This window comes from Dermatophagoides pteronyssinus, unplaced genomic scaffold (assembly GCF_027571235.1).
Source record: "Dermatophagoides pteronyssinus isolate colony J.1.1.1.1 unplaced genomic scaffold, Derpt_VIB-CSIC_2022.12 sq0008, whole genome shotgun sequence".
NCBI classification, from domain to species: Eukaryota; Metazoa; Arthropoda; class Arachnida; order Sarcoptiformes; family Pyroglyphidae; genus Dermatophagoides; species Dermatophagoides pteronyssinus.
In genome coordinates, this window is record NW_027461532.1 from 194484 (window position 1) to 208693 (window position 14210).

General features: G+C 31.1%; 2 protein-coding genes across 7 annotated transcripts; both read right to left on the minus strand.

Moving 5' to 3' along the window:
* Nucleotides 1-704: 704 nt before the first annotated feature.
* Nucleotides 705-3801, minus strand: LOC113798251 (uncharacterized). 4 transcript variants are annotated; one of them, XM_075820891.1, is made up of 13 exons: nt 3228-3801; nt 3126-3164; nt 3063-3095; nt 2898-2999; nt 2735-2836; nt 2556-2666; nt 2387-2488; nt 2218-2319; nt 2052-2153; nt 1871-1987; nt 1617-1673; nt 1324-1443; nt 705-1251 (listed from the first exon to the last, which is right to left on the minus strand). In XM_075820891.1, exons 1-13 carry the CDS (start codon nt 3349-3351, stop codon nt 1202-1204), a joined length of 1161 nt encoding a protein of 386 aa, XP_075677006.1. In that variant the 5' UTR covers nt 3352-3801; the 3' UTR covers nt 705-1201. The 4 variants fall into 4 exon arrangements, with proteins under 4 accessions (XP_075677006.1, XP_075677005.1, XP_075677007.1 ...); XM_075820890.1 differs by having other exon boundaries at nt 3063-3164; nt 3228-3797; XM_075820892.1 differs by lacking the exon at nt 1617-1673 and having other exon boundaries at nt 3063-3164; nt 3228-3795.
* Nucleotides 3802-9486: 5685 nt separating this feature from the next.
* LOC113798254 (uncharacterized) lies at nt 9487-13067 on the minus strand. Of its 3 annotated transcripts, none has more exons than XM_075821034.1 (6): nt 12886-13067; nt 12455-12659; nt 11605-12230; nt 11063-11541; nt 10606-11004; nt 9487-10536 (listed from the first exon to the last, which is right to left on the minus strand). In XM_075821034.1, exons 3-6 carry the CDS (start codon nt 12014-12016, stop codon nt 10066-10068), a joined length of 1761 nt encoding a protein of 586 aa, XP_075677149.1. In that variant the 5' UTR covers nt 12017-12230; nt 12455-12659; nt 12886-13067; the 3' UTR covers nt 9487-10065. The 3 variants fall into 3 exon arrangements, with proteins under 3 accessions (XP_075677149.1, XP_075677147.1, XP_075677148.1); XM_075821032.1 differs by having other exon boundaries at nt 12455-12763; XM_075821033.1 differs by having other exon boundaries at nt 12296-12763.
* Between the last annotated feature and the right edge of the window lie 1143 nt (nt 13068-14210).

The window sequence follows — 14210 nt, forward strand, 5'->3', positions numbered from 1 at the left end:
TTTCGCCAATCTGATCAACAATGAGAAATACAAATCAAACATAATCACTACTTTTCAATTGAAAAAAAAATAAGAATGGAAAACATTCAATTTTTCAAGCCTGAATACAGTTAGAAAAATATTGATCAAAGTATACTCACTGACGAAAACTTGATTCAATTACCAATCAATTTCATATATGGATGATATTTCAAGCAAATATTGCGAAGGAGATGTGTATTTGCCTATTGAAATGCTGTATTCAAACTGCTATAAAAATACTACATCGTTATATCTGCATTCAAATTGCTATAAAAATACTACATCGTTATATCTGCAGATTGGAACGCTCAACGATCGCACTAAAACATTTATCAAACGTTATTCATTTTTTTAAAATGAAAATTTCATTTATTTTTCTCTTGTTTTTCATTGAAATAAAATTTTGTTAAACAAAAAATGACATTCTGTTTGTTTAGATAGATGATTTTTTGTGGTGAAAAATTTTCGTAATTTTTTTTGATTGTGATGGAATTATTATTATTATTATTTAAATCATTTGATGGTAATGGTGGTGATGATTATAATTAAATTAATTTATAGTTATAATTTATAATAAATATTTTTGCTTTCTTCTTAATTTATAATGGTGATGATTATTATAATGATAATGATGGTGATAATGATGATGATGGTGTTATCTGATTTTTTATTTTTATTTTATAATCTGAATAAATATTTTGTGGTATTTGATTGATTGATTTTACCAATAAGCTTCAAGCTTTCGGTAAAAACTCAACCAATAACAATAATTATCTGATGCGTGTGTGTGTGGTAAATTTATGTGGTGAACAAAAAATGATGATGATGATGATGATGATGGTTTTTGAGGTTGATGATCATCATCATCATTGATGGATGGATGGTGATGAGATTCTGTATTTAAATCGATCATTACTGATGGTGGTTGATTGATCAACGTAGCTGGTGACATTCGAAATGAATTTGATCATTTTTTTTTTTTTAATCTTAATTTGATCACTTGATGATGGTGATGATGATGGCAATCGATGATAATGATGATGACTTTTTGTGATTAACGATTACAATTTCTTCTTGTGTTTGTGATTAAGATACAAGAAAGATGTTCGGATTTTGGTGTTTATTGGAGTTTGGCTGTTTTGGTTTGATTATTTAAGGTAACAAAGGTTTTTTTTTGTGATTAATATCCACCGGACATTCCACCGCCACCTTTTCCTCCACCGCCATAACCTAATTTTCGATTGAAAATGATGATTTTTAGTTTTTACTATGTTTCCAAGGAAATTATTTTCAATTATTTACCTCCACCACCGCCTCCTTTGCCTTTTCCGCCACCGCCACCTCCATAGCCACCACCACCACCTCCGCGGCCACCGCCGCCGCCTCCATAACCGCCACCGCCGGAGCCACCACCGCCATAACCTAAAGAAAAGATAAGCACATTATTGAATTTCAAATGGAAAATGCGAAAATCAAATCAAATGGATTAGTAAATAATAAAAACATGTGATCTGAAGAATGTTTCTCTTTCTAACAAGTAGTTGGTTGGTTGGTTGATTGATTAGAAATGATAATTAGTTTGTTATTGATAATACCTGAATAATATTGTAGATTATCTAGAATTGTTGTTGATGATGAATATTGTATTTTGTCTAACCAAAATCAAAACGAAAAAACGTTGGTGAGGGTGTTAGTAATGTTTTTGTTAGTTAGTTTTGATTAATTAATGGATTAGATATTCCTGAGTTAAATATATTTAGTAAGTAACTGATTGTAATCTAATCTCAATTTCTATAATTATCATGCATTTTATAATCAACATTTTATTGATCTTTCATCATCATCATACCTCCACCGCCGCCCATTTTACCGCCACCACCACCACCATATCCACCGCCACCACCACCGCCATATCCACCGCCACCACCACCGCCATATCCACCGCCACCACCACCCATTCCACCACCTATTTAAACAGATGATATTTTAGAAAATTTTCGAAAGAAATGTCTTTGAAAGATTTGAATTACCTCCATAGCCACCACCACCGCCGCTGGAGCCACCATATCCTCCACCACCACCGCTTGAACCACCTCCGCCGTATCCACCGCCACCACCACCCATTCCACCACCTGTTTGAATGAAAAACATTTCAGAAAACTTCGAAGGAAAATCACTGAAAATATGAAAAATTACCTCCATAACCACCTCCGCCGCCACTAGATCCACCACCACCATATCCACCTCCACCAGAGCTACCACCGCCATATCCACCGCCGCCGCCACCCATTCCACCTCCTATTTTTAAAATAGGCATTATTTTAGAAAATTTTAAAGAAATATCACGGAAAAACGTGAAATATACCTCCACCATATCCACCACCGCCGCCGCCAGAGCCACCACCACCATAGCCTCCACCACTAGAACCACCACCGCCGTATCCACCTCCTCCACCGCTCATTCCTCCTATTTTAAAAATAAGCATTATTTTAGAAAATTTCAAAGAAAAATCGTTTTAAACGCTGAAAAATACCTCCACCATATCCACCACCGCCGCCGCCAGAGCTACCACCACCATAGCCTCCACCGCCACCGCCTGAACCACCTCCGCCGTATCCACCGCCGCCACCACTCATTCCTCCGCCTATTTTAAAAATTAGCATTATTTTAGAAAATTTCTTATAAATATCATTGAAAAAACGTGAAATATACCTCCATAACCACCACCACCGCCGCTGGAGCCCCCATATCCACCACCTCCACCGCTTGAACCACCTCCTCCATATCCACCGCCACCACCACTCATTCCACCTCCTGTTTAAATGAGAAACATTTCAGGAAACTTCGAAGGATTATGGAAAATGTGAAAAATTACCTCCATAACCACCTCCGCCGCCACTAGATCCACCACCGCCATATCCACCTCCACCAGAGCTACCACCGCCATATCCACCGCCGCCGCCACCCATTCCACCTCCTATTTAAACAGATGAGATTTTCAGAAAATATTGAAGAAAAATCAAAGAAAGATGCGAAATACCTCCATAACCACCACCGCCGCCGCTGGAGCCACCTCCACCATATCCTCCACCACCGGAGCCACCACCGCCATATCCACCGCCACCACCACTCATACCACCACCTATTCAAATAGACGATATTAAACTTATTTTTGTAGAAAAATCATTTAGAAGATGTGAAATACCTCCATAGCCACCACCACCACCGCTTGAGCCACCACCACCATAGCCACCGCCGCCACCACCACCGGAAGCGAGACTAGTGTGTGCGGCAGCTACCAAACAAAGGCAGGCCACTGCAAAACGCATGATTTATTATTGATTTGAAAAAAGAGATGAAAAAAAATTTGTTGATCACACAGACGAGATGAGAATCACAATTATTCTTTCGATAATAATCGATGATGAGGTGAATAGATTTGATCGGTTGACCACTGAATACAAAATGGCCACAAGATTATAAAAAATTTACAATGAACAAAATAAAATGAAATCAATGTGAGTGTGTGTTTTTTTGGACGATTTCGCAAAAAATGAATGAATGAAACACACCAAACAAAACAAAAAATAAAAAAACACACACACAAAATTCACACAACACTGATGATCCGAAATTTTGATTCATTGATTGTCCGATTTATATAGTGTGTGGTGTGTGGTGATGTCTTTTTTTGATGATGATGATTTTGGATGAGGGAGAGAGAGAGAATCAAATGAAAAGGGGAAAGGGAAAAAATGCAAAGAGTCAAAAACAAAAAGAAAAAAGTTACCGAAAACAGGAAAGAGAAAGTTTTCAAAAAAAAAGAAAGCGATTATGTAATGATGATGATTTTTGGATGTGAGAACCTGATTTATTATGAGAGAAAAAACATTGATTACATTGAAATTTTGAAAATTTTAGTCCAGATTTTTTTTTCTTCGAGATTCTAAATCGATTGAATTAATTTGAAAGTGAAAAAAATAACAAACAATCAACAAACAAAAACTAATTATAGTAACCTATGTAATTTAATTTGATTAATCAATCAATCAATCCATCGATCGATCGATTTGATCATATAAGGTGAAAAAAAAGTTCCAGTTCGGTAATCATTTTTCTTATCTTGTATTTTTGTAACAAGGAAAAGTAAATCATTGTGTGTGTGGGTGATGATCACACACGGGTGTAACGGGAAAATTTTTCCATTTGATTTGATTTTTTGTTCTCCACCCGAACAGAAAACATTTAGATCATCAGATCAGGTGTGCGTAGATCATCATTGTCGTGATGTTCCAACGAAAATTTCTTACCATAGCAACAAGCAACAGGTTGATTCAAACAAACAAAAACAAAAAAAGCAAAAACTGGTTCACACAAACACCAGTTGTTTCCAAGTTTCTTTTTTCACTTTATTTTGATTTCAACAAAATCTTTTGTTATCTCTTTTTTCAAATCTAATCGGATGAATATAAAAAAAATGTTGAACGTGAATCAAATCGAAAATGGAAACAATTTTTCCCTTCTTTTTCATCTGCTTTAATCATCCACATTTGGATTGGTAAAAGAAAATATTGCAATTTCCATATGTTATGTGCTAAAAATATCCATCCATAGCACGAAATACTCCTTTATTTTCACATCTAGATCATATGATTATCATTAGACACACACACATAAAAAGATTATTTAGAATTAATGAAATTGTTTGGATCTTTGGCTTGGCAGGAATTTTTTTTTCGTTTTCGTTGAAATAATGATTTTAGATATCCTGACTGGTCATAATGATGATGGTGATGATAAAATAAAAGATGAACGAAGAAAACAGTTTTATCTCTAGATCTATTCATTGATTTAAATTCGTTTTTGGAAAAATGGAAAAAATTGCTTCCGATACGCCCAACATGCAGAGGGATTTTTTCTGGATGAATTTTGTTTAACATGAAAAAATCGGGGAAATGAAATTGGATGGAATAAGGGAAAGGTAGAAAAAAAGGGGAAAATTTTTATGATCGTTGCTTTTTGAACGATGATGATGAATTAGATTAGATAAGATAAGAAAAGAAGTTTTGTTTTCCGAAGAAAATACAAAAAAATGACCATTTGAATCGAAATAGTCGACAGATTTTCTTTTATTATTATGCAATTTGAATGATGATGATTAATGAATTTTCATTTTTTTGAAAATAATAATCACCACTTGACCAACGAGATTTACAATGTTTTTTTTGTTTGTTTGTTTGTTAATCCTTTATCATTCCATTTTTGTTTGTGATCGAATCAAATCAATCGATTGAATTCCAAAACCATTACATGGTTGTTGTTTTGAAGATGTTTCAAGATTAGATTTGATTGATTGATTGAAACAAAAAAGAGTTGAATGTCTAAGATACATGTCTAAAATAAGCCATGTTTTGCAATGTCTTTTTCAGTCATTCATTTGTTGCGTAACAATCCGAACAAAAGAAAAAACAATTTGACAACAACGACAACAACAAAAAATTGATTCGATTCGAATTTGATTTTTCTTTCTGCTTAAAAAAACTAATGATGAGAACATTTTTTTCAATGTTGATCATCAACAACAACGGTGGACCATGTAATTTGTCGAAAGAAAAATTGTTTCGTAATGTTTTTGAAAAAATAGACCAAAATGAACTTATATATTGAATGTCCTCGATTGAATATAATAATAATGTTGCCCATTTTCCAATTGGTGACAATCATCATCATCCGTTTGATTGTTTGCTTGTTGGCTTGTTCCAATGATAATCATCAATGAAAATTATGTAAATATGCTGTGTAGAAAATAAAAATGAAATGTAATCAACAATCGCGATATAATCGATATTTCCTAATAACAAAAATCAAATCGAATGAAAAAAAAATGATAACCGGATTAAATATAGGATTTTATTTCAACAACAATCATCATCTCTCTTGACCAACATTGAATTGAAAAAAAAACCAATTACAATATTGGTCAATCATCAAATGTTTGTTTTTTGAATTCTGGATTCAAATAGATTTCTTTTTTTTCCTTGTCGTCGTTGTTGTTGTTGTAATCATTTTTTAATGGATTTTGTTGTTGTTTTCGATTGTTTTCCATTCGATGTTCAATTGTTCATTGAATGTGATTAATCCGACGACTATATGCACTCTTAATCAGTGAACAAGAAAAAAAACGATTAATAGACAAGACACAAGACTTACATAATCATATTATATTAAAAATTTGAAAAATGTAAATGTAAATATATTTACAAGGGCCATTGACCATCATAATCATCTTAATAATAATAATAATAATAATCATCATCATTGAATCGAATGAATGACATTTATTTCGAAAATTTGAACACACACACACAATGAACAATCGATACTTAGACATCGATGGTGAACAATCGATATTTTTTTCCAGTATCCAATACAAAAAAAAGGGTTAACAACGATGATGAAAAAACAAAATTTCCGCATCATTCGTTGGAAACGGACATTTTTCATTCAACAGGTATACAAGAAAATTTTATATTTAAACAATCAGTCAATCAAATAAACAAGCAAACAAAACCTGTTTGCTTCATGATTTGATTTGATTGATTGATAATCGATCCAGAAAATTAAGATTAATTTAAATTTGAACTTTTTTGTTGTTGATTTTTTTGGTTCACATGGATGGAAGCAAGAAATGTAAATTAGTTTAGCTTTTTCTGGAATGTCAATGGCATCATTAATGATAACAAGATATGGATAGGAATTGGACGTGGGAAATTTAATTAACAAAATATACAAACAAAATGATATCAGTGAAAAGAGATAGAGAGAAAGAAAAATCAATCAATAATCGATTAATCAATCGATTTGTTTTTTGATTAATCTAAAATCTTAATCTAATTATTTGATTTGATTTTCAAAATGTTCAATTGTTTATCTCTCTCTAACTCACAAACAATACGGAAATGTAAATTTAAAAAATTCGGCCTACATTTCAAACAAATAAACAAACAAACAAACGGACGGACGGACCGACTGATTGAGAAATTTCCCCAGAAACATTTATTTATTGACTGATCTAATATATGAAAGTTTAATTTGGAAAAAATTTTTCAGGAAAAAAAATCATCGATTATCGCCCACCATCACCATCACATTTTCTCATGATGATCGATGTCTCAACGATCCAAAACAAAAGCAACATGTGTCAATCACACACACAATTTGATCATTAGCAAGTTCGGGTCATTTAAATATTTGCTGTTGTTGTTGGAACTTTGGAACACGGAAAAATTATTTTTTCACACCCACACACATTGAATCGCAAATGAAAATTTTTCATGGTGCGATTTTTTTTGAACTGAACAGAAAAAGAAAAGAAATAAAATTTCTTTCCCACTTTTTCCCTTGTGTTACATAATAATAATGGCCATTATTACAATGATAATCATACGTCGTTTATGGATTGTCCCATCCCAAAATGATAATGGTGATGGTGGCCGCTAAAATTGATCTTTTTTTCGTATCAAATTTTTTGTTTTTCAGAAAAGAATAAATGACAAATTTGACACTGAAAAAAAAGGTTAATGGTTGAATTTAATAATCAATTTTTTTTGTTATTGTTGTTGTTTGGTGCAAAAGAAATTTTCCAGAAAATAAAAAACAATTCACACCATTTTCGATTATCATCATCACAATGATTATTTGAAAAAATGTTCCCGAAAAAGTTTTTGACCTGATCACACATTCATTGATTGTTCGTTTTCGTTCGTAATTGTTTGTGGTTGTTGTTGTTGTTGTTGTTTATCCATTATCATTGTCATTATCATCATCATTAGCATCATTTTTCAACATTTAGATTTTGAGTTGAATCCAAGTTCATTTTTTTGATTGAAAAAAATTTTGGTGTTAGCAATGAAAAAAGATTTTTAAATTCATTTTAAAATGTTCCATTCAATTTTGGACGAAAAAAAATGTGATTTTCAAACATTTCATTTTTCCTCCTTTATCACCAATTTGAACTTAAACTGATCGAGGAGAAGACGAAGAAAAATCTTTGAAAAACATTGAAAAAATGGGCTATGCGAAAAAAATGAATGATTTTTGTCCGAAATGATGCTCGAAATGTTTTCGTTTTTTGAATAATGTCCCAGATCCGTTTAGATTTGGCAAAAAAAATACAGATTTGATTACGAATTTTATGAAAAGCAGAAAAAACTGATTAAACTGATATTACGCCATATATGAATAGTGAATGTGAATAATAAAGTCATTAATCTCATAAGTGTTTTTTTCCCCATGTTACGGAACAAAACAAAATTAACCTCAACGATTTCTTTCTTTCACACACGAAAAAACAAAAAACAAAATGGATACAAGCCTTTTATGGGCTTTTCTGTTGAGAATCCCCTTTAAACATCTCTTGTTGGAAACCAGGTGTGAGAAATAAATAATATTCATCCATCATCAAAACAGAACAAAAGCTGTACAAATCAAAATGGGCAAATTGATCAAACGAAAAAAAAACGAAAATAAATAGATAAAATGATTGATGGATGATAGAGCTGTGATGGGATATACGAATCGGGATATGTAATCTTTTCTCATCATCCATAGATGACGATCATAGATAAATATCCCGTTGTTATGGTTTGAATTTTTGCCAAAATTTTCAATTCAATTTAAGATTTTAAATTGAAAATTTCAACGTTATCTTTATCGTCGTCGTCTTCGTCGCCGTTTTATCATTCTGATATAATTTAAATGTGTGTGTGTTTTGGATGATGCCATGAAATTTCAATGAAAAAATTGGTCGTACTTCCTGAATGTTCCATCATCATCATCATCATCATTTGTTGTTCTCATTCAAAAATGACGTATTTGGTCATTGACAACAACAACAAAAACAGACGAAATTTTTGCACTCCTGTTTTCCTTCCTTAATTTTTTTCAAAAAATTTTAAAATTTTGAAATTTCAAAATTTCAATTTAATTTTCCAGACGACATTTCGATAAAAAGTTCCAAATCAAATCTAAATTAATTGAACGTTGATTTTCCTTATTTTTTTTTTTTTTTTTGTTTTCAAAAAGATTTTATCTTGAAAATTTTTATTTTCAATTTCAAACGAAAACCAAAAATAATTTTGTCAAGAAAAAAAGGACAAAATTAATCGTTCGAATTACAATATCGATTATGTAATCGATAACAATCGATTGTCATCATCATCATCATTATCGAAAATTTTTGTCTATACTCGATTCATTTCGGAAATTATTATCATTACTGAATGATTTCAATGATGAAATATGATGGAAAAAAATTCAAAACAATCGATTATCGATTGATCGATCGAACAAAAATAAACAAAACAAAAAGTCACATCATCATCAATGGTCAAAATATGAAAATGAAAAAATCCTTTTTTCACAATAACTCAATTGTGAACCACAGACACAGACACAGACAACGATTATCAATGCAATGATTGATTGATATTGATGACCGATAGTGACCGGCCATCAATCTGATCACCATTATTATTGTAATATTTTCAAAGTTTTTTTTTCTTCAAAAAATTTGTCAATTTTTTTCCATTGTTGAAAACTTTCAATTTTTTTTCAATCAATATTACACATTGTATACAATACACAGAGATTGGCACCGAAACAAGAAAATCACAATAAAAAAAAATCTAACATCATTTTAGAAATTAGGGAGGTGTTTGATTTTACAAATTTTGCAGAAAATTGGAAATGAAAATTATTTAACCCTTTTTCCTTTGGTTTTTATATTATTGAATAAGGTGTTTCTGATTTGAAAGCGATAATCGATCAAATCAAATTAGATTTTTGCGTGTGTGTTTGGTGGTGGCATGTTTAAGTAGAGAAACAAAAGTTGGTTATTAATGATGATCATTGATGATGATGATGAAAAATTATTTACAAACAAAAAAAAATCCCTATGAATCAATCAATGGTTAAAAAATCACATTTGTTGCGATAATTCATTTCGTTTTTGGCCCAATATTCATATTCGATTGATTATAATATCAAGGATTTTCTTCACAAACACCATTACCGATATCTAATATTGTTTTCATAACGGAATCGATACCATTTTTTAAAAATAATAAATTAGCACGACTTAATAATTTACTATTATCCATTGAGCTATGATATTTATGTGAAACTTTTCGTCGCCATGGTCCCAAATCGGTTAACAAAATTGCATTGATAGTTTGATTATCAATTGAATTTGGATACCAAAATGATGAATGATCGGAACGTAAAAATGTTTGATATGGTAATAGAACATGTGATTTGAATCCTTCAGTTAATTCATGACCAAGTTTCGGTAATGGTATATCCATTTCAATTAATTTATATTTATCTTCATTTAACCAATTTGATTGTAATGTTTGAAATAATTTTGAATCAATATTTTCTCTTGACCAAACGGCAGCAAAATCAGCGCGGAATTCATTTTGTTGCATGCGTTCTATCCATTTTGGTAATGCATCCTAATTTTTTTTTTTTGAGAGAAAGAAATCAAATTAACTTGATTGATTGATCAATCGATTAACACATACCCCGACACCTGTATCTAATTGTGATCCACTAGTTGTATCATATTCTAATAACATATCAACAATAATTGCACCTTTAATTGGTAATGGATTTTCTCCTTGTTGTGTAATTGGTAACAGATATTTTTTAACAAAAAATTTCGATCCAACTAAACCATCTTCTTCCATATCGAATAAAACAAATATTATGGTTGTATTTAAACGACAACGATGTTGTTGAAGCAGACGAGCTAATTCCATAACAACAACACAACCAGAACCATTATCTTCAACACCAGGTGATCGTGCAACAGTATCATAATGTGCACCAATTACCAGGATACTATCCAAATGTTGTTCGGTTGTATTACGATAAATACCTGGGTAGATACCGATCAGATTATGACCATTATCCGAACGTTTCTAAGTGAAAAACGTAAAAAAATGTCAAATTTTCAATCAATCGAATCAATCAACTTACCTGACTATAAAATTGTTGCATAGCTGTTTCTAATCCAAATTCTAAAAATTTTAAATATAAAATATTTTTAAGATTATTAAATACTTGTTTATCATAAAGATTTGTTCGTATTTGATTAAAATAATCATAAAATAATGATTTTATCGATATTTTTGATGCGGTTGGCACAAAAGTTTCGGATAAAAATCTTCGATTATTTTTCGATGGTGATGGCCTATGTGATTGACGATTCTTCGATGATGATGGCCGATGCGATTGATTTTTCGGTGGCCGCCGTATTGGTTGATCGGATACTAATGATTTTGTTTTAAAATGAAAACGATTTGAATTTTGCCATCGAATCATTTTTGCTTTCGTATTTGGACGATATTTGGATTTTCTTCGTGAATTTAATTTTTGAAAATTTCTTAGAAATTTTTGTTTTGATTGTTCGGAAAATCTATTTCTTTTCGAATTTTGTTGTTGTTGTTGTTTGAATGCTATTTTCAATTTAAAACACAAAAAGTCAAATGTCAAATCAAATCAAATCAAATTTTACTCACGTGACATTGTTGTCGGTGACATAATGGCAACATTATCTTCTTCATTACTTTCAGCTTGATCCAAATCCAAATTATCATTACGACGACGAAGTTGAACAAAATTGGATTTTTGATGATTCATACGATATTCGGGTAATTTTATCAATGATTTTTGTTGATTAGTTAATTGTACAAATTTTCCAATCGATGATAATGATAATGATTTTGGATTTGATTTATTATAAATGGATAAATCTTCCAAAATATTTTCATTCCACCATTCTTTAACATCCCATTCTTGTCGATAATGATGATTTTGACGATTTCGATGAAGATTAGGATGTTGTTGTGTTGAAACCATCCTCATCATTATTATTAAATTGATGGTTAAAATTATCATCGATGATGATGACAACGATGATAATTTGATCATCGTGTTGACAGAAAATCAACCAAATTTGGTTGATTGATTGATTGGTAAAACTTGTTGAATTTTACACAAAACAAAAACGAAAAATTCGAACGTTTTGCCGAATGGAACTTGAAACAACGAATTTTTTCGTTTTTTTTTTCAATCAAAAATTATCGATTGTTCTGATGTTATTGGTGACATTTTTCTTGATTTTTGATTTGTTTTGGTTTCAAATCTGTATGGAAAACAAAACAAACAAAGAATTTATAAGTACCATAAATATGTTTTAATTATATTTACCCAGACAAAAATAAAGGGGGAGGAATAAAGAATGAAGAGGAGGGAGGACGGAAGAAAACAAAAAACATTCGAGGAGGGAGGAAGGCAGAAAAAATCGTTCGAAGAGGGAAGAAACCATTGATTCTATTGTTCGAATCGAATGTTTTGAAATATGTTTACCTGATCGATCGATTGATCTTTGATTTTTGTTGTTTGGTTATGAAATCATGTTTTGGCTGTAAATCAAACAAGATTTGTTTTTGTTTAATCTTTGTCGGTTGTTTGTTTGTTCCGATTTTGGAACGTTTTTTTGTTTGTTTGTTTTTGTTGTTTTTGCAAATCTTCTCACTCAACAATATGGCGATGATGATGATAAGTTTGGCACCTAAAATTAGTATTTCGAAGAAAACAAAAATAAGATTTTTATCTTAATCTGATGATGATTATCCAACAAAAGAAGAAGATAACGAAGAGAGATATAAACGAAATCTTGTGGATCCATAAATAAACAAAAAGGTAATTAATTTTCCATTCAAATGAAAAAAAAAAGAGTAAAAGTGAAAAACAAAACAAAATCTTCACTTTTCAATCAAAAAACAAAATTAATTTACCGGTTGACAAGATTAGATTAACAAGATTAGATAATATCTTTAGACGATGATGGAAGAAGAAAAACGATTTTTATCACACACACACACAAACACAGACAAACAATCGAATAAACAATCGATATCTGATTTGATTAATCGATTGTTTTTTTATGCAATATTCGTTCTTTGTAATCGATGATGATGAAATGTTTATTTCCTTCTTCGCTATGATGATAATTGAATTTTTCTCATTATTATTTTTTCCAATTTGGAATTTTCTTTTTTCTTTTTTCTTCGTTTGATTTCCTCATTCGATGAATGAATGAATGAATGAATGATGAGATCTCAAAAAAAAGGGGAAATTCAATTGTCACCACCATGAAAAGAAATGTTTTTTTTTTGTCAATCTTGTAGTTGGTTGGTTGGTTGATGATGAATATCATCAATATGATGATTGTGTGATTATCATATGATTGCAATGTGAGAAAAATTGACAAACACCACACACCTACAATAGAAATGATAATTTCGTCGTCTCTTTTTTCACCTTTTTTTCGTCGAAAAATGTTTGTTTTGTTGTGAAATGTTGATCAAAAAAACACAGATGAAGAAGATCTTTGAAGAAAAAATATTGTAAAAAAATATGAATTTTTTTCGATTCGAATCAATCATGCGCAGTAGTGGCGAAGGTTGTTACGCATCACTGTTTGAATCAAGAATCAAGATTCTTTTGTCAGAAAGTCATCATCATCAATTATTTCACCACTATGAAATTTTTGAAAAATTCCCTGATTGCACACCTTAAGATAATGATCACACACCTTACCTCACCTTACTTACATCATCATCACACTTGAATCTGTCGAGACAAATCAAAGAAAGTGAAGAAAAGAAAAAAAACAACAAAATTTCGTCAAACAAAGCAAAAAGTTCAACGAAAATTCATTGTTTGATCGATGAACTTGTTGTTGTTGTTGTTGTTGTTGTCTGGATTGATGATGAACATCAAAAGTTTATTAAACCATCAAACAGATTCAATCAGTTTTGAACGGGTTATTCACATTAAACACAACAGCTAAACAAATTCTTTTTCATAATCATCATCAAGTGGTCATCGTCAATTCGATATTCGAGTTTTTCCACCACCACCACCAACTTGTTGTTTTTGATGTGTCCTCGATGAAATAACACAGAAAAATCAACAAAATCATCGATCATCGATCAATCAATGCAAACAAGACACACACTGGACAAACACTGTAATTGTTGATCCAGAATCATCAAAATGAATCAACTTTAAAAAAATAACAGCCATCGAACAGCAATAACAACAAAAATGAATGTCG